Here is a 21711-nt window from a genome sequence, read left to right as displayed (position 1 = left end):
AAATTATTAAATTGATTAATATTCTTTGATAATATTACCAAAATATCATCGTTAAGTATTAGTTTAGGTGAAAAAAAATCATAATAACATTTATTATTTAATATATAACTTATTCTATTTAAAAATAAATTATTATCCCTAAATTGATAAATACATTTTCTCTAATTTCTTTCACTGTAATTGCCATTAGAAAACATATGTCTACATTATCCTATAAAATAATATACAAAGTAATTTTTTATTTTAAAATTAATTATGGTTAGATAAAATTTAAAACATTTTTTTACACATTTAAATTTAAATTTAAAATTGATTAACAACTCATCTTTTTTAATTTCAGTAACAAAAATAAAATTAATTAGGTGCAAAATATTTGCCATTTAATAATTTTAATAATTTAAACTTCAATTACCATAACTTAGATTAGAAATTAATTATTACTTAATAATCAATAATATATATAGTAAATAAATAATAATATCTAATATATAATTTATTTATATTTTTGACAGAGTTAATGTATAATTTATCAAAGGTTGATTTATTATCCAAAATATTTTATAAGTTTTGTAGTATGTGAAAATAGTGATTTTATTTTTTATTATTATTTAAAAAATTATTCATAACTTTTTTATTATGTAGTGAGATATTTTTTTACAATTAATTTTGAATATATACGGAGATATTATCTATAATTAATTGTGTTCTATTTTTATTTTTTTAATAGTAATTATGGTATAAAAAATTGAAAAAAATATATATTTATTAATTTAGAAAATAATAATTCATTTTTAAATAGAATAAATTATATATTAAATAACAAAAGTTATTATGATTTTTTTTCACACAAACTAATACTCAACAATAGTGTTTTAATAATATTACTAAGGAGTATTAATCAATTTAATAGCTTTTGTAATGGCATAAATCTATAAATTTGGAATTTAAAAATCATGTCATAAAATATAAAATTTTAGTAGGTAATAACACAGGCCATATTGTTATGACTTCAATAATGAATATGATACCAACGAATAAAATTGTCGCAAGTAAATTTTTAATAACGACAAATTGTTCTACTTTAATTTAAAGACAAATATTATTTTTTTTTTACAGTATTTTTCAATTCAGCAAGAATGTTTGCGTTAGTCAATAAGTTGTTATATATACACAATATAAGATTTAAATCCTTAATATTTACTTTAACTAGACGAATAAAATGATAACTCAACGAATCTAAATTATTAATTAAGAGAAATACTAATTATTTTTAATATTTTTAACATTAAAATCGTTAAATTTTAATTTTAATTATAGTTTTATAAAATATTTATAGTGATAATTATTATATATATTTTTTATTTAATTTTTTAATAAAAAACTTCATATATTTTTATGTATTATTCCATACTCTACACAAAAACATAGAGTATTGAGCACTAATTCTTGAATTTCTTTTCCTCTCTTCAAATGATCATATAATACCACAATCATGCAACGTATTGCAATTCTTAAGATTTATTTATTTTTTTCTTTCTTTTGTTGATATCACAAGCATTCAATTCAATCCGTTTCTTTATAACCTTTTGTCCTCTTGTATTATTAGAATTCATTCTTTAATTTCACACTCATTCAAATTAATAAATTCTTTGGATTCTCTTCCTCTTTTGTATTATATTAGCATCTATTCTATTAGATCACAAACATTAAATTTACTTGTATACCTAACACATAGTGGCATATAGAAAAAAAGTTATTTCGTGAAATGATTTAATAATTTGTTGTGTATATTATCATAATAACAAAAAATAGTAATAATTAAATACAACCATATTAGGTGTATATTAAAATAGCATATAAATTAAGCTATTAATATAAAATATTAACTAAAATACAAAATATACATTAAAAATAAGTTAAATTATATATATATATATATATATATATATTTATTTATTTATATTTATACATAAATATATAATAACTAATTTTAGTGACTAATTTTAATATATAAATAATAATTTTAAATTAAATAATAATGACATAATTGTCAATTCAATAATACCAAGGCAGTATTAAAAAAAAAAGGCCTTAGCTTCTTCTATATATACAAATTGATTGATCTCATAATCAAAATTCATCAACATAGTGCACATTAAAGATGACGATCTCATCAAAATCACTCTCTAAGGTTGTAATAATGCTCATACTTGTTTCTTTTATGTATTAACCAATGGAGTGCACAAAAATATACACTAGTGAGCATTAATTCTTGAGTTTCTTTTTCTCCTTTCTATTGATCTTATAATATCACAATCATTCAACTTAATCCAATTCTTAAGATTAATTTTTTTTTCTTTTTTTGCTGATTCTATAATATCACAAGCATTCAATTCAATACGATTCTTTATATCCTTTTCCTCTCTTGTATTATTATAATTGATTTTAAAATTTGATACTTATTCAAATCAATAAATTCTTCATATTCTTTTCTCCTTTTGTATTATATTAGCATCCATTCTACTAAATCACAATCATTGAATTTATTTGTATGCCTAACACATGGGCGCATACATAAAATAAGTTATTTTGTGAAATGATTTAATAATTTTTTGTCTATATCTTACCATAAGAGTAAAAAATAGTAATAATTAAATATAATAATTCTAGGTATATACTAAAATCAGTAAATAAATTAAATTATTAATATAAAATATATATTAAAAATATATTAAACTATATATATTATATATATTTATACATAGTGACTATTTTTATATAATAATGAATTTTAATATATAAATAATAATTTTAAATTAAATAACGACATAAGTAATAACAGTCAATGACACCTGTCAATGATACCAAGACAGTATTAAAAAAAAAAAAAGCCTTAGCTTTTTCTATATATACAAATTGATTGATCTGATCATCATCATCAAAATTCAGCAACATAGTGCACATTAAAGATGACGATCTCATCATTATCACTCTCTAAGGTTGTAATAATGCTCATAGTTGTTTCTTTCAATCTCAATATTAGTATGAGTGCTGAGACCGTTTATGTGACCATGGTCAACAAACTGAACAATACGCAGCTTGTTATTCATTGCCACGATTATAATTGGGATTCAAAGCCCCAAGTAGCTCCAATTGGTCAAAGTTGGGCTTTTGATTTTCAATATAACCCTTCTTCAAATTATTTGTTCTTCTGTAGCTTTGCTTGGGTAGAGGGGGGAATATTCGAAGTACGTCGCTTTAATATTTATGAGACTGGACGTGACACTGATGTATGCCAAGACTGTGTTTGGAGCATCTCCGAAGACGGTCCATGTAGGATTTCGGGTGATCCGGGTACTGAATGTTATGAATGGGAACCGAAAAATGTATAAGGTGACAAAAGTATCTCATCTATGGAATAATAATTTATTGAGTAAAGTATCGTTTTTGTCTCCAACATTTAGGGTAAATTCTATTTGTGTCTCTAATATTTAAATCGTCCTATTTGTATCTCTAACGTTTGTAAAAGTGATTCAATGTTATCCTCCCATCAATTACACATCATGAACGCTTTAGTTTGAGTTTTAAAAATCTCTTCTTGAAGTTAGAATACAAATACCTGGGATAGAATCGATGATCCACTCTGAAAAATAGCTCATCAAAAGTTGAAACTAATTCCTACAACATTTACATAATTCACTTTTCTAAGAACATAATATTGAATCTAAACACAAATAGTGGATATAATATTAAAATCGAACACATTTAAGTGAGGCCTAATTGAGAATGAATACATCCAAGTGAGAATAATTGAAAAATATAATCTGATTTGTTAGTATAATTGATAATAGGATAACATTGAATCACTTTTATAAACGTTAGGGATACAAATAGGACGATTTAAACGTTAGAGACACAAATATGACTTACCCTAAACGTTGGGATAAAAACGATACTTTATTCTAATTTATTTTTTAATATAATAAATTATATATTGAATGACAAAAGTTATTATGATTTTTTTTTCACATAAATTAATATTCGACGATAATGTCTTGGATAATATTACTAAGTAATATTAATCAATTTAATAGTTTTTATAATAGTATAAATTTAGAAATTATGTCATAAAATATTAAATTTTAATAGATAATAACATTGATCATATTATTTTGATTTTAAGAATAAATATAATATCAATAAATAAAACTAGCATGAGTAAAATTTAATAAAGATAAATTTTTATAAATATTGCTATCAGTAAAAAATTATTCTATCTTAAAGATGAATACTATTTTTTTTTCTATCATATTTTCGATTATCCTATCCAAAGGTTAAAGTCACTCAATATAATTAACATGTTATCTCAAAGAATGCTTAGTTATAGTATTTATCGCTGAGTTTGTAAATGAAAAATGTTATATGATAAGTAAATATTATTATTTTTTGTTACTACTTGATTAATAATAATTTATATTTATATTTTAGAATTTTACACATATAAATAAATATCGTTTGTATTTATATTTTTTAAAATTTATATATATATAAATTAATAAAATTTATTTGTTAAAAATAATTTAATATTTATACTAACTAAATAATAATAACAAAAAATATTAAAAACTACTAACTCTCCAAGAATTTATCTTTATAAATTACACTCAATTGTTAATGAATAAAGCTATAGTAATTGTAGTGAGTGATGAAGCCTTAGTAATTGTATATATCTCACATGCCATGATTATTATTTTTATTAACTTTTCCAAGGATAACATATGGGAACACCACCTGTTTCCCTACATGGACCTAATTCATAAATATCCCAAATACAAAATCATGCAATAAATTTATCGTCTTCAACGTCAACCTCCATCACCTCGAGACAAATTTGCTCATGCTTCCAACCTTCCAATTTCAAAAGCAGCGTTGACAATTTCAGTAAAATAAGGATTTGGATAAGAGAAATAATTGTTGAGAGAGAGAAACTTGGCTTCTATTCGATCCTACCCCCAAAGAATAATAAGACGAAACGTATGTAATAAAGCGGTAAATATTTGTATCAAAATGCAATTAATATTCACATGAGTAGTTTTCGTCTGCCTAATATACTAAAATTGAGTTTTTTCCCACTAATGAAAATGAGGTGTTGATTCCTCATGAATTTATTTTTCTGCAAAAATAAATGCACTATTTTCTTTTCTAAGTTTATTTTATAAAAATATTTTTATTATAAATTATAATTATACTATAATTAGCATTTAAATAATAATGCATAATTATACTAATTTAGAAAAATATCTTTATTTTTAGAAAGTACTATTCTCATGTAATAAAAGCACTATTCTCTCTTCTAAAATTATTTTTAGAAAAATATATTTATTATAATTATATTACAATTAGCATTTAATGAATAATGCATGATTATACTAATTTAGGAAAATATCTTTATTTTTAGAAAGTACTATTCTCATATAATGAAAGCACTATTCTCTCTTTTAAAATTATTTTTAGAAAAATATCTTTATTATAATTATATTACAATAGCATTTAATAAATAATGTATGATTATACTAATTTAGGAAAATATCTTTATTATACTTATATAAAATAATCTACTTAATATACTAAAATTGGATTTTTCCTCATAAATTTTTTTTTTCAAAATAAAAACACTATTTTCTCTTCTAAAATTTATTTTAAAAAATATATTTATTAGAATTATATTACAATTAGCATTTAATGAATAATACATTATTATACTAAATTAAAAAATATCTTAATTCTAATTGCTATAAATATGATACTAACGTTCATAGTGATAAATTGATATTGTAATAATTAATTTCTATATTTATTTTTATACTACTAAAGGCTATATAGTGTTTCTTTGTGGTTAGTGAGTCTAAATCTAAGAATCAAAGCATTCTTTTTTTCTAATCTGTTAATTGGGCAATTATTTCTAAGAAGATTTGTAGGTAAAGTTCAAGTCACATCCCCTCCACGTTTTCTATATTTGTCCGAAAATATTTGAAGTGAAGCATATAATGAGATTGAATTTTCTCAATTTAGGTTCAATTTTAAAAAATTCGTGCCATCCTTGAAGATGCAATTTAAAAATTGGTACTATATTTAAATTTTCTTCTCTTAAGCTTTTTGTATTAAAAATAATTTTATAACATATTGTGATTTTTTTCAGAAACTAGCTACCGGCCTTCTGGTGCATTAATGTAATGCCATTGAGGAGAATAAAAGTCAATTTAATTTGACAATTTTAACAAGAAGATAGTCTGAATTTTTACGGATTCTAAGTGTTCAATCTTATGATGTTATTTCGGTTGGTTGTTACGAGAATGATTCTAATCTATACGTATCTAAGGATTAAAATAGATTAAATATTATTTAAATAATTTAGTTCTAATATTGATAATTGATTAAATTAATTTTAGAAAAAATTTAAATTATTGTATCAATTTATATATTAGGACTATTCTTTTTGGATATGTTATTTTTAAACTTTTTAATATGATTTTTTTTTAATTTTTAAGTTTGTTTTCTTTTTTGGATATATGTATCACCTTTTTTTTTTGTATTTCAGATTAATAATGCAATTATTAAGAGAAATCTAATTCATCAATAAATTAGAATGATTAAAAGTTTAATTATATTGTGTGAACAAAAGATTGATTAATTAAGATTAAGGCGTGAAAAAGAAAAAAGAGTCACAATACGTGGTTTTACTTTCTTGCTAATATATAAAAATACATGAAAGAAAACAAAAATTAAAATATCACCGTTTAAAAAAAAATTGTTAATCATGCATATGAAAAGGGATAAGAGAATATGCATGAATATAAAAAATAAAAAATTATTACTCGATTGTAGAATAAAAAATAATCATCTATATATATATATATATATATATAAACAAATATTTAGAATTATTTAACAAAATTAATATATATGTATAGATAAATAAAGATGTTATTATAATTTATGAAAATTACACATATGATGATATTAATAATAAAAAATAAAAAAATTATTGAATGATTGTAGGCTCAAAAAAATTAATCATGATAAAAAAATAATTAAGATATGCGATTAAATATATTTACATATAATTAATATATATATATATATATATATATATATATATATATATATATATATATATATATATATATATATAAACTACATAAAGAAATATTTATATAAACTACATAAAGAAGTATTTAAAATTATTTAACAAAATAAATATATTCTAAAAATAAAAAAAATTATTAACTAAACAATTGATATATATACATATAAATAAATACGAAAATTAGTATGATTTATGAATATTATTATGCGTATGATGATATTAATGGAATAACAAAATCATTGAATAATTATAGGCTAAAAAAATATTTATAATTATAAAAAAAAATTAATATATGTGACTTAATATATATGTATACTTAAATAAGAAAATATTTAAAATTATTTAAACAAAATAAATAAATATATCCTACGAATAAAAAAAACTATTGACTAATCGATTAATATATACTGGTAGTATAAATAAAAAATTATTAAATAAAAAATAGTATGTTTTTAATTTTGGGAATAAAACGTAAATAATTATAATATAATAATTTTTTTAATTATTAATATTTATAATTTTTATTTTAAATCATAAATTTAGAAAAAAAAAAGTAGATTAACAAAAACGATTAATAACTATATTAGAGTTGATACACATAACACTAGATTAAGAAAAAATAAACGCATAATATGTTACTTTTTTATTAATCAAATTGTTACAATTCAAATTAATTTTAATAAAATAATTTAAAATTATAATTTCAACCTTATCACGTGCATAGTACGAATTATTGAACAATTTATTATTACATGCATGGCACGGATTATTAAACAATTTCTCATGTGTTTTTTTTCCAAAATAAAAAAATTATTTTTACTTATAATTATTATTTTTTATCAATTCTTTCATTTAAACACTAATATTATTTATTAATTTTTTTATTTTTATTTCTCACATTTATCAAAAATTCTTTTTCAATATTTTAGGTATTAATTGTTGTTATTTAATTAACTTATTTTAGGTATTTACTTATTAAAATTTTAGGTATTAATACCTCAATTACGGTATTAAAATTTTGAACATAATTTCAATTTAGTTTTGGACAATATCAAAAACAAATATATATATATATATATATATATATATATATATATATATATATATGATATTTTAGGTATTAATTATTAGTATTTATTAACTTATTTTAGGTATTAAAATATTAGATATTAATTATATTCCATTTATCGTATTAAGACTTTAGATATAATTCCAATTTAATTTTGGACAATGTCAAAAGCAAATATATATAATATTAAATTAGAAGAGTATATTTTAATTTTACATAAAATAATATAATAGATATAGAGTATAAATAAATTTATTTGACAAATATAATTATTCATAGTGTGATATTTTATTACGATAACATATATTTGTGTATTGACTCTCTATATAGCAATAATATATATATATATTAGTTTATTATTTTTCTATCACATAACATATTATTATATTTTAAATTTAGAGTTTCTTTGATCTAACATTACAGTAAAAGAATGGCAAATAAAAAAAATAGAAAAAAAATATGGGAACATTCCAAACATAATTATCGCTAATTTTTTTCTTTAGCTTTTAAATATATTATTTATTTTATTTATTTAGAGTAATAACTAAATTTATTATAACGATAGTAAAATTATCTTTAAACTATTAGTATTATTAGTAAATTTTTAAAATTATTGACATATTATTAGTATATATAATAAGCAATAGTAAATTTTCATTCATATTTATCATTTAAAAAATTTATAATTTTCACATAGTCTTTATTCTATTTTTTTATACCTAATGACTATATATTGACTACGATCCTATCAATAGTATCACCTATAGTAGATTATACGAAGAGAAAGTATAGAAAATAAAGACAAGAATTATAAGGTCATAGAAAGTCTCATTCAAGTTTGACAAGAGCAAGACGGTTTATATAGAAATAGTTCTAATAGATGATAAGATTAGTTGATTCATTTACTAAATTTTTTCAAGTAATGCTAAGTTCAATTTATAAATAGAGTTTAATTTTGATGCGCTGACAATGTAAAACGTTTTACACAGTCGTGCAATCACATCCGTTCTTTTGGATGACCATTCACGCGGTCAATGTAAAATGTATTTATTTTTATTGATGTGTTATTCGTAATTGGGATGCACGTGTAAAACTACTTTACACTGTTAGTGCATCAAAATTAAATTCTTATAAATATTTGTAGTTCATATTTTAAGTTAATTTTATAAGTACATCATTTTATAAGTCAAAGACAATTCTTTTTAATAGCTTTGTAAATACTAATAGCTTTTATATTTAATTTATTTTGCAATATGATAAAACTCATTGTTCAATCAAGAATTATTTGACAAAAATATTTGAGAATGAATTGGTAAAAAGGAAGATCTATGTCTTCTCAAATTTTGAGATTAAGAAATCAAGTGGAATATATCTTCTGACTATACATACGTACAAAATATCTTTTAAGATGGAGTCACGTATAGTACATACGGTCGATGATCGTAAAATTCCGGATAATCATTTTAATTTGCTTACCCATGCTCATATATTGAAACAAACAAATGAACGATTCTACTTATTTGGTACGTAATTAATTTATATTAATCCACACAAAATTATTTTCCTTTTGATTTTAAGTTTTGCCAAAAAATTGTATAATAGCATCATTTTATCGATAACAAAAATTTTAACACTTTATTTATGAAAATATTTGAAATTGTATTGTGACTTTTTTTAAAGGTATATCCTTTTATTAATATACTATTGTTAGTTTTATTGTTTAACATAAAATAAACCAGTAAATTCTCTTTATTTTATACACGTATGAAGTTATAATTTCTTATATTATTCGCTTATTTGTCCTTAATTTGGTACTTTTAATTCAATTTTTTTTGTTCAATTAGATGTTATTGAATTCTTGACTAGAAAAGAAAAACTTATATCCTGGTTAAAAATAGAGAGAAGTGACCAGTACATTGTGATTGATTTTCATAATTTGTAGTATGTAAAATTTTAATATGAATATTTTTTTGGTAATAATTATGTATTGTGGTGCAAATTTTTTTTCTTTATGTATTACTACTTACTCTCTTAATTCTCGCTTTCATTCAAAAATGAGAAAAAAATAAGATGTACACTATGAGATCAATTTATAATCCAATTATTTGATCATCTATGTGATCACCAAGCAACCGAATACATAATTTATTCTCTAATTTATAAAATTTAACAAAGACAATAGTAAACATATTGGTTTTGTATTTATTTATATATTTTATTTATTTATGTTAGATTTGTAATTATATTATATCTATTTTTATCAATATATTTTTTAAAAAAATACCATTAGTGTTAGCACATAGTGTATTTTTGTTACTTAGACAAGACCTACAACATGACAGACACTTAGAGAATGCAATGAAGCATGGTCAGTCTATCTCCAAGGCTCTAATTAGGATGAACTGCTCTGATACCATAATGTAACACCCTCACTATCAGAATGTCACGCTTCTGGCTGCGCTACTCGGATAGCAAGAAGTGTTACGATGATTTTATATAATTAATATTAAAATAGGAGCCTTTGACTCGACACCGCATCGCTAACTTCTTTGAAAACTGAAAATAAATACTTTAACTTAAAAAAGAACAAACAATCATAGATTCATATACAAGACTTCTTACATAATAGCTTATAATATAATATACATATAAAACATACAACTCCTACCCCTCTTACAAAATTGTAACAACAAGACGAGGGAAGAAAAATTATCTAATTAATACAATATCGTATAAACCAAAACGTAGTATAACTTTTCATAATGCTCCTTCATCCGATTCCTGAAAAGGTAAAGCTGTAGGGGGTGAGAACCTAATCACACGGTCTCACCATGCAGTTTTAGAATTGTCATAAGAAGATACTTAATAAAAAAACTATTTTCAAACTCAATGATTATTATTGCCTTGTGAACCTTTTACAAACCAATAGCTAATCATTCAAAAACCTTTTCAAAGAAACAAGATTTAATCTTTCTGAAATTCAAAAACCTTTCTTTTCTTATAAGAAAATCTTAATTAGAAACCAACTACGCAATTAATCAAAATAATCATCAATTCAGCACCAAAGCTCATTCTCAGAAGTAGCACACCAGGACAAATACAAGCAAAACAGACAAGGAAAGCACAAATTTAGGTAGCAGTTACAGCAAATAGTTCAGGTAATAGTTAAGAACAGTTTAACAATTAGGCAAAACAAAACAAATTCAAACCCAAGCAAAGCATACAAATGCATATGATGCATGCCTGTCCTATAGCTAATGAGCTCATCTGTCGGTTATCCAGCCAACCCGACAAGTCCGAAAACCTTAGACAGTCCCCCGTCGCGCATCCCCATGAGTTTATGCATAGATTTTACATTCATACATCATTCAAATCACTCACTGGGGGCAATCCATACCCGAAAATTTATACGTGCCCGGTCACCCTTACGACGTAGGGTCAACAAAGTATCGAGATTCAACCTGGAACACGTGGTGGCAAGCCACGGTACTTTACCCAAAAAAACTCGTATCTCAGATAAAAGTGCGGAAGCCACATATATTTATTCATAATCATTCATCCATCATCATTTCCGCATTTCATTAACAATTCATATCAACCAATCATTATTCAAGCCATAAGTCACTTTTTATTTCTCAAATCTCTTCAAACTCATAATTCAACTTTTCCTCAAAATCAAATCTCTTTCAAATCTTAGTCACTTAATATAACATTTCATAAAACTTTCAAGAGACTTTCAATAATCACCTTAAAAAGGAACTTTCTTTGAGAAGACACAAGACTCTAGGAAAGAATAACCTGCCTCACTTCTTAAATTCTTTAGAAATCCTCGGAATCATAATTACTCAAATTGAAATCATTTAAAATGGAGACTTAAAATTAAAACCAAGGCATGTAGGCCAAAAGTTCCGAGCCACTTTCAAAACCAACTTATTTATGCTTAAAAGCCAATTTCATTTCGTTCGTAAATCGGAAACCTCTCCAAGGCTCAGAGTTGTTTAGTCTTGCTAAATCAAAATTTAAAGAATACTTCAAAATCAAAACAAACCTAATTAATCAAAGTTCAACTTCTTTTAAAATCCACTAAGACTCTTCCAAAAGTATTTCTTTAATCAAACTTCAAAACATAGGTTCTTACTTATTTAAATCAATCTTAAAACATCCACTTTCCATAGACAGATTAAACTCGAAAAACATCTATTTCTTAATAAATCAAAAACAAAGTAATAGAACCTCTCAAATTCATTCCTTTTCTAAATCACATTCTTAAAACAAAATCTTAAATTTCATAAAAAAATTAGCAGTATCTCCCCTAAAACTTGGACTTTGTCACCCTTTTCGGGTCCCAACCAAAACCATGTTTTCCAATCCATTCTCATCCAGCTTCAATATCGTAGAATTCCAATGTCAAATCACTTTCAAAATTGAACCAACTTTAATATTAAATTATTACCAACTCTCAACCCATTACCAATAAATCAAACCAACAGTTTTTCAGATTTTTTTCAACAATTTCAAACCCAAATCATTCCGTAATATATAAATAAATATATATAAATCAAATTTATAAAATAAAATCACTTTTCAGTATAAATTTTCAATAACCGTATGCCAACTCAAGAAAATCAATAATCCAATCAAGCAAATAATTTCACTTGTCCAAAGCAAATCAATTCAATCCATAAAACCCACATAATTACCAAACATATATTTTTGTATCAATATCGATTTATAACAATTCTCAGAAATAAAATGATTTTGAGGAAAACGCCCCTACCTCGATTTCGACTTAACCACGTGACAGAAACTCTTTTCTCACAGCCCGCAACTACACAACCTCAACCACAGCAACTTTAATCACGACACGTAAGAACCGAACTCAAACCTAAAGCATTAACATTGCAAGGACCTTAGGAACATATCACAGAATAGTGACTAAAAGAAATTGGAACAGGGAAAGGCTTACTGAACCTACGAGCATCCGAGAAAATGGAACGGCGGCGACTCCGTTGACGACGCGACAGCTTGATGTCACATGCACGGCTACTGAACTCAGCATGCAAGAACCACAACTTAGCCTTACATTACCATCATCTCAGTTACTCTAATATATAGGCTATGACGGAAAACTGATTTCAAAAGTTTCAGAGACGATAACGCTTACCAAGGGAAAAGGGACATCAGTGACAGTTTCCGGCAGCGACGTGGCGTGGTGCGGCGCTGCGGACGATGGCGGATCTGTGGCGGTGAAAGGCAGTGGAGGCACGGCCACATGAACAGTAACCCCTCCGTCAATCTCTCTCTCTCCTCGAGCTTCTCTTTCATCGAATCTTGCCGGCGGCAGCCATGGGAGCTCGGCAACAATAACAGCACGTGGCGGTACAGTTTCGTGCAGCGGGTCCTGCTTGTGGTGGATCGATAGCAACTCGCGGCGCCGGTGCGACACGGAGGTCCGGCAGCGATGATGACGATGAGGTGCGACAAAGCTGGCAGCACAAGGCGCGATGGCGAAGGCTTCTCCTTCCTCGCGCGTCTTCCCACCGTTCACCGACCTCCATTAACAGCGACGATGAAGATGCTTCCAGCGGCGGCATGCGGTTCTGACAGCGACAGAAGCGTGAACGGCGGCAGAGCAACGACATGGTGCGGCGGTGATGACTGCATGTGGTGGCGCGGGCTTCCTCCAAGGCTCGGTGAGGACGCAATGGCGGCGGCGAGGCCCAGCAATGCCGGTGCGCCTCCTTCCCCTCTTCTCCTCTCGGCTCTTCCCTTTCCTCCGATCTCCCTCTTCTCTCTTTTTCTCTCTTTTTTTTTTCTTTTTTTTTTTAGTTGGGGTGTGTGGGTCCTGTTTTGTGTGTGTATTCTTGAGGAAAGGAGGGTGTGGCAGTGGGTAAGTCGGTGGCTAGGTTAGGTTAGGAGCTTAGGGCTAGTGGGTTCAATTTGAAAATTTTTGGGTAGTTTAGTTAATTTTAATAAAATTATGGGTATAATGTATAAATTTGAAATATAATTTAATTTTTGAAAGTAAAATTTTTAATGAATAAATAAATTGAAATTAACTCATAATAAGGCTTTTCAAAAGTTTTAGGTCTTACACATTGACTAGTGGCGGTCCTTCTTGCTAAGTTGGAAAATACCATAAAAAAAATAATAATTGTCTTTAAAGTAGAACAATTTTTCATTGATAGCAATATTTATGGAAATTTGTTTTTGTTAAAATTTACCAGTAGTGTCAATTTTATTTATTGGTATTATATTCATTCTTGAAGTCAAAACAATATGACCAACATTATTACCTATTAAAATATCACATTTTATGACTTGATTTTTAAGTTCCAAATTTATAAACTTTTACTGTTACAAAAATTATTAAATTGATTAATATTCTTTGATAATATTACCAAAATATCATGATTAAGTATTAGTTTATGTGAAAAAAAAATCATAATAACATTTATTATTCAATATATAACTTATTCTATTTAAAAATAAATTATTATCCCTAAATTGATAAATACATTTTCTCTAATTTCTTTCACTGTAATTGCCATTAGAAAACATATGTCTACATTATCCTATAAAATAATATACAAAGTAATTTTTTATTTTAAAATTAATTATGGTTAGATAAAATTTAAAAATTTTTTTTACATATTTAAATTTAAATTTAAAATTGATTAACAACTCATATTTTTTAATTTCAATAACAAAAATAAAATTAATTAAGTGCAAAATATTTGCCATTTAATAATTTTAATAATTTAAACTTCAATTACCATAACTTCGATTAGAAATTAATTATTACTTAATAATCAATAATATATATATATATATATATATATATATATATTAATAGTACATAAATAATAATATCTAATATATAATTTATTTATATTTTTGACAGAGTTAATGTATAATTTAATGAAGGTTGATTTATTATCCAAAATATTTTATAAATTTTGTAGTATGTGAAAATAGTAATTTTATTTTTTTATTATTTAAAAAATTATTCATAATTTTTTTATTATGTAGTGAGATATTTTTTTACAATTAATTTTGAATATATACGGAGATATTATCTATAATTAATTGTGTTCTATTTTTATTTTTTAATAGTAATTTTGGTATAAAAAATTGAAAAAAAATATATTTATTAATTTAGAAAATAATAATTTATTTTTAAATAGAATAAATTATATATTAAATAACAAAAGTTATTATGATTTTTTTTCACACAAACTAATACTCAGTAATAGTGTTTTAATAATATTACTAAGGAGTATTAATCAATTTAATAGCTTTTGTAATGGCATAAATCTATAGATTTGAAATTTAAAAATCATGTCATAAAATATAAAATTTTAATAAGTAATAACATTGGCCATATTGTTATAACTTCAATAATGAATATGATACCAACGAATAAAACTGTCACAAGTAAATTTTAACAACGACAAATCTTTATAAATATTGTTATCAATAAAAAATTGTTCTACTTTAATTTAAAGGCAAATATTATTTTTTTTACAGTATTTTTCAATTCAGCAAGAATATTTGCTGTTAGTCAATAAATTGTTATATATACACAATATAAGATTTAAATCCTTAATATTTACTTTAACTAGACGAATGAAATGATAACTCAACAAATCTAAATTATTAATTAAGATAAATACTAATTATTTTTAATATTTTTAACATTAAAAATCGTTAAATTTTTATTTTAATTATAATTTTATAAAATATTTATAGTGATAATTATTATATATATTTTTTATTTAATTTTTTAATGAAAAACTTCATATATTTTTATGTATTATTCCATACTCTACACAAAAACATAGAGTATTGAGCACTAATTCTTGAATTTCTTTTCCTCTCTTCAAATGATCATATAATATCACAATCATTCAACTTATTGCAATTCTTAAGATTTATTTATTTTTTTCTTTCTTTTGTTGATATCACAAGCATTCAATTCAATCCGTTTCTTTATAACCTTTTGTCCTCTTGTATTATTAGAATTCATTCTTTAATTTCACACTCATTCAAATTAATAAATTCTTTGGATTCTCTTCCTCTTTTGTATTATATTAGTATCTATTCTATTAGATCACAAACATTAAATTTATTTGTATACCTAACACATAGTCGCATATAGAAAAAAAGTTATTTCGTGAAATGATTTAATAATTTGTTGTGTATATTACCATAATAACAAAAAATAGTAATAATTAAATACAACCATATTAGGTGTATATTAAAATAGCAAATAAATTAAGTTATCAATATAAAATATTAATTAAAATACAAAATATACTTTAAAAATAAGTTAAATTATACATATATTTATTTATATTTATACATAAATATATAATAACTAATTTTAGCGACTAATTTTAATGTATAAATGATAATTTTAAATTAAATAATGACATAATTGTCAATTCAATAATACCAAGGCAGTATTGAAAAAAAAAAGGCCTTAGCTTCTTCTATATATACAAATTGATTGATCTCATAATCAAAATTCATCAACATAGTGCACATTAAAGATGACGATCTCATCAAAATCACTCTCTAAGGTTGTAATAATGCTCATACTTGTTTCTTTCAATCTCAATATGAGTATGAGTGCTGATACGCTTCTTAATCCTTGGGGGACCGTTCATGTGACCATTAACAACAAACTGAACAATAAGCAGCTTTTTTTTCGTTGCAAGGATAAACATTGGGATTCAAATCCCCAAGTAGCTCCAATTGGTCAAAGTTGGACTTTTCATTTTCGTAATAACCCTTTTGCAAATTATTTGTTCTTCTGTAGCTTTGGTTGGGTAGAGGGGGGAATATCCGTAGTACGTCGCTTTGATATTTATGATGCTGGACGTGACGATGATGTATGCCAACAGTGTACTTGGGACATCTCCGAAAAAGGTCCATGTAGGGTTTCGGGTTATCAGGCTCCTGCATGTTATGCTTGGAAACCGGAAAATGTATAGGTGACAAAAGTATCTCATCTATGGAATAATAATTTATTTTTTAATATAATAAATTATCTATGGAATAATAATTTATTTTTTAATATAATAAATTATATATTGAATGACAAAAGTTATTATGATTTCTTTTCATGTAAATTAATATTTGACGATTGTAATATTACTAGGTAATATTAATCAATTTAATAAATTTTATAATGGTATAAATCTATAAATTTAGAATTTAGAAATCATGTCATAAAATATTAAATTTTAATAGATAATAATATTGGTCATATTATTTTGACTTCAATAATAAATATGATATCAATAAATAAAACTGGCATAAGTAAAATTTAATAAAGATACATTTTTATAAATATTGCTATTAACGAAAAATTATTCTATCTTAAAGATAAATATTATTTTTTTTGTTAGTACTTGATTAATAATAATTTGTATCCATATATATTTATTAAAATTTTGCACATATAAATAAATACAGTTTGTATTTATATTTTTTAAAATTTGTATACATAAATTAATAAACTTTATTTATTAAAAATAATTTAATATTTATACTAACTAAATAATAAAGACAAAAATATTAAAAATTACTAACTCTCCAAGAATTTATCTTTATAAATTACACTCAATTGTTAATGAATAAAGCCATGGTAATTGTACTGAGTGATGAAGCCTTAGTAATTGTATATATCTCATAGGGATGTTCGCGGTGCGGTTTGGTTTGATTTTTGAGAGAAAAATCATCCAATCCAATCGTTTAATCAAAGTGCGATTTGGTTTGGTTCAATTTTTTTATTGAAGCCATCCGAACCAAACCAAATCAATTAAATTTGGTTTGGTTTGGTTCGGTTTGTTCAGTTTTTCAATCAATTCAAAAAAAAATATTACCATACTATTTCACAAAGTCATAACATTGAAATCGACAAACACAAATACACAATAGCTAACAAAGTCTTGATCCAATGAAATTTAACGATAAAAGGAATTCAAATAGGACAATTAAAAAAGTTTAAAAGTTCAATAGTCAACACAACTAAAAATAAATATAAATTTCCATCGAAAGATAGCCAAATTATGGTGTCTTCTCCGACAGAACAGCTAAATTTCTTTACGCAAACCAACCTACCTTAAATAAAAAAGCAGTTACATAATAATAATAATAATAATAATAATAATAATAATAATAATAATAATAATAATAATAATAATAATAATAATAATAATAATAATAATAACACGCACTAATAGAAAAGCATTCTAATCTAGTTATACATTCTAATAATAAAGAGACTTGAGATGAATGAATTAATAGCAGGGTAATTAACAATATATCAGAATTGAATATATAAATATCATGAGTCAAGAGGAATGGAGTAAGTACAACAGCCATTGAGATGAATGGATTAATAGCAGGGTAACAATATATCAGAATTGAATATATAAATATCATGAGTGAAGAAGAATGGAGTAAGTACAACAGCCATTGAGATGAATGGATTAATAGCAGGGTAACAGTATTAGAATTGAATAAAATCATAGGGACATTCATGTACAACTTTAATCAAATTTTTTTTCAATAACATAAATTATAAATTAACCGTTCATGTTTCTATCAATTCAACATTCTAGCTCCCCTCACTGAAATTGTAAGCCTTAAAATTTACTAACCTAGTCATCATCCTTGGCATGCCATAATCTCTAAAATAAGTTGTTTCAATGACAAGCTTATGTCCTTCGTAACATAAGTAAAATTGTCCCCAAACATGAGCCCTACAATTCAAAAATCAATAGAAATATAATAAATCATCTAACAAATGATTATTGACAGAAATTAGTCAAATTACTTAATTACATACCTGATTCGGAGGTTTAGGCTTCATATCTCACTTGATTCGTCAAATTACCTAATTACTTAATTACATGTCTCAGCAACAATACCAGCAACCAGCAACAATACCAATAATAAAGTAATTCAACAAAAGTAATTCAACCAGCAATTAACAACAATACCAACAATCAGCAACAATACACTGATTTCAAATCTGCTCCAATTTTAATTCTTTAAATCTGCTTCAAATCTGATTTCAATATCTTCCTATCAAGATCTAGAACTAGTTTGTCTAATTTCAAATCTGATTTCAAACAACAAGTTACCAACATTACATGACAAACAGCAAGTAACAACAATGAATCAATAAACAGCAATTGGTAAACATTACCAGACTCGTTTGTTCGGGCTCCATATTAACTTAAATCGGTGGCTAGGTGGAAGACTGGGAGGTGCTGTGTTGATTGTGACCAGAAACGCTGCTGAGTGGTGGCGTGGTGCTGGCCTGTGAGGGATTTTGTGCGAGCTGGTTGTGGCTGTCTGGCTGCCGTGGCTGGGGCTTCGTGTTCGTGGTGCACTACTGAGGATCTCTGCTCTGTCCGCGAAGAGGAAGGCTTCGGCGTTGGGACTTGGGAGGAAGGCTTCGAGGTGGTGGGAGGAAAGTGGGTGCCGCCGGCCTCGAGACTCAAGAACGTGAGTGGCTGGGTGGTGGGTGCACCGGTGCTGAGGGTGAGATTGTGAGAAGAGAGGGCTAGGTTTCGATTGGGGGTGGGGGGCCTTCCTGAGTTAGGTGACGCGCATCACATTTGGGGATCGGGGGTGGGGGCCTAGGGTGGGGTTGGTTTTTTTAGAATTTTTGTCAAACCGGTTCAGTTCGATTGGAGTTTTCATGGTCAGAATTAACAATCGAACCGAACCGAAAAACAACAAAACAAGTTTTTTCGGTTTTTAGTTTGTTCGATTTTCGATTATTTCAGTTTAGTTAGTCGATTTAGTTCGGTCCAGATCAGTTTTAAACACTCCTAATACCTCACATGCCATGATTATTATTTTTATTAACTTTTCCAAGGATAACATATGGGAACATCACCTGTTTCCCTACATGGACCTAATTCATAAATATCCCAAATACAATGTTTGCATCTATATATGTCACGATTATGAACATAAATATCAAAGTAGTGAAATCCTGTTGACCATGCAAAGGAGCAGAAGTACAATGATGTGAACCAAGGAGGAAAGATGAAACTCCAATTCTGACCAACTTGAAGTTCTTTGAATCCAAAATCATTCTTCTTGTCCTTGCAATGAACCGTAAGCTGCTTGCCGCCGCTCAAATTGTTAATAATTGTGACTGTTACTTTCAGAGGTGGAAAAATTCCATCATCTATCACACAAGCATTGAACTTGAAACAAATAAGTAGGCCCAATATCGTACAAAGTGATACTACAACTTTGGAGACTGATATACTCATTATTTTTGCACAATATTATTATTGTTATATTAATGTATGTGTTGATGATGAGAGACTCTTCTTCTTTTATACATATATATATAAGTCGGCTTAAATGAAATGTCATCTTTTTATTCAATCATCAATTCATAATAGGGTCTAGCCAGCCAACAAGCATTTTTGCACTCTTTATTAATTAATTGTTATTAATTAATAATTATTTAATTTTATTTAAAAGATACAATTAGATTATTAATTATCTCTTTTACTCTAATTTATCTTTTACTATTTATTACGTAAATCCTAATTCCTCTTTCTAAAAAAATCTTGAAAATTCAAAAATAAAAAATAAAAAATAAAAACACCAAAACATAAGATAAAGAATCATCCAATCCTAAATAAAAAACATACAAAACATAGAGAAAAGAATCGTCCAAAATTAATAAAAAGAATCATCCAAATTTAAAAAAAAAAACATACAAAATATAGAAAAAGAATCATTCAAAATTAATAAAAAGAATCATCCGAAATTTAGAAAAAAAAAACATAAAAAACTAGTTAAAATTAAAGAACTATTCAAAATCAAATAGAAGGAGGGGAAGAAGAGCCGCAAGTCGGCCGGCGACGATGTCTTAGACGGCGTTGCGTGGACGGAGGGGGACTCGCGGTGGCGCGTTGTGAGGAGAAAGTTATAGAGACCACACATCACGAGTGGAGGAGTCGCCATAAATTGGAGTAGTTGATCGTGGCATCGCAATTGCTACTAATTAATGTGTTTATATATTTATTTTCTTAAAAAATTATTTGTTTAAAAATTATCAATGTGTGTAATAATAATAGCTTAATGAGATTATTGGTCGTCAAGATAGCAAGTACCTATTTAATTGGTGACCTTGAGTTAAATTTTACGGGGAAAAATGTATTTATGGTATTTTCTTTAAGAGAATAACGGATATTATTTTACGAAGAAAAAAATTGAACACCAACGAAGGAGAATAATTATCATTATATATGTAAGATAACATGTAGTAGATGATACATGAATAATTATTTACATTACTTATTTCATAAAACTTTAATTTAAATTCTATGTGTGTTCATTTATATATGATTATTTTATACTTTTTCGTTTCCTTTTTATTTGTCATTTTTTTTAATATATAATTATTAAACATGTCTTAAAATTAACCATAATCTAGTGATAATAT

The 21711-nt window shown here is 25.4% G+C and overlaps 2 protein-coding genes across 2 annotated transcripts; one reads left to right on the top strand and one right to left on the bottom strand.

Annotated features, from left to right (window-relative positions):
* Positions 1-16771: 16771 nt before the first annotated feature.
* LOC112749290 (S-protein homolog 5) lies at positions 16772-17215 on the top strand. Its single transcript, XM_025797550.1, has one exon. The coding sequence runs from the start codon at positions 16772-16774 to the stop codon at positions 17213-17215; it is 444 nt and encodes a 147-aa protein (XP_025653335.1).
* A 2067-nt stretch (positions 17216-19282) lies between these two features.
* On the bottom strand, positions 19283-20524 carry LOC112749289 (S-protein homolog 5-like). Its single transcript, XM_025797549.1, has 2 exons — positions 20140-20524; positions 19283-19353 (listed from the first exon to the last, which is right to left on the bottom strand). The coding sequence occupies exons 1-2, from the start codon at positions 20522-20524 to the stop codon at positions 19283-19285; spliced, it is 456 nt and encodes a 151-aa protein (XP_025653334.1).
* Between the last annotated feature and the right edge of the window lie 1187 nt (positions 20525-21711).

Source organism: Arachis hypogaea, chromosome 15 (assembly GCF_003086295.3).
Source record: "Arachis hypogaea cultivar Tifrunner chromosome 15, arahy.Tifrunner.gnm2.J5K5, whole genome shotgun sequence".
Classification (NCBI taxonomy): domain Eukaryota; kingdom Viridiplantae; phylum Streptophyta; class Magnoliopsida; order Fabales; family Fabaceae; genus Arachis; species Arachis hypogaea.
Note: the sequence above shows the minus strand (reverse complement) of the source record. Positions and strands in the feature narration are given on the sequence as shown.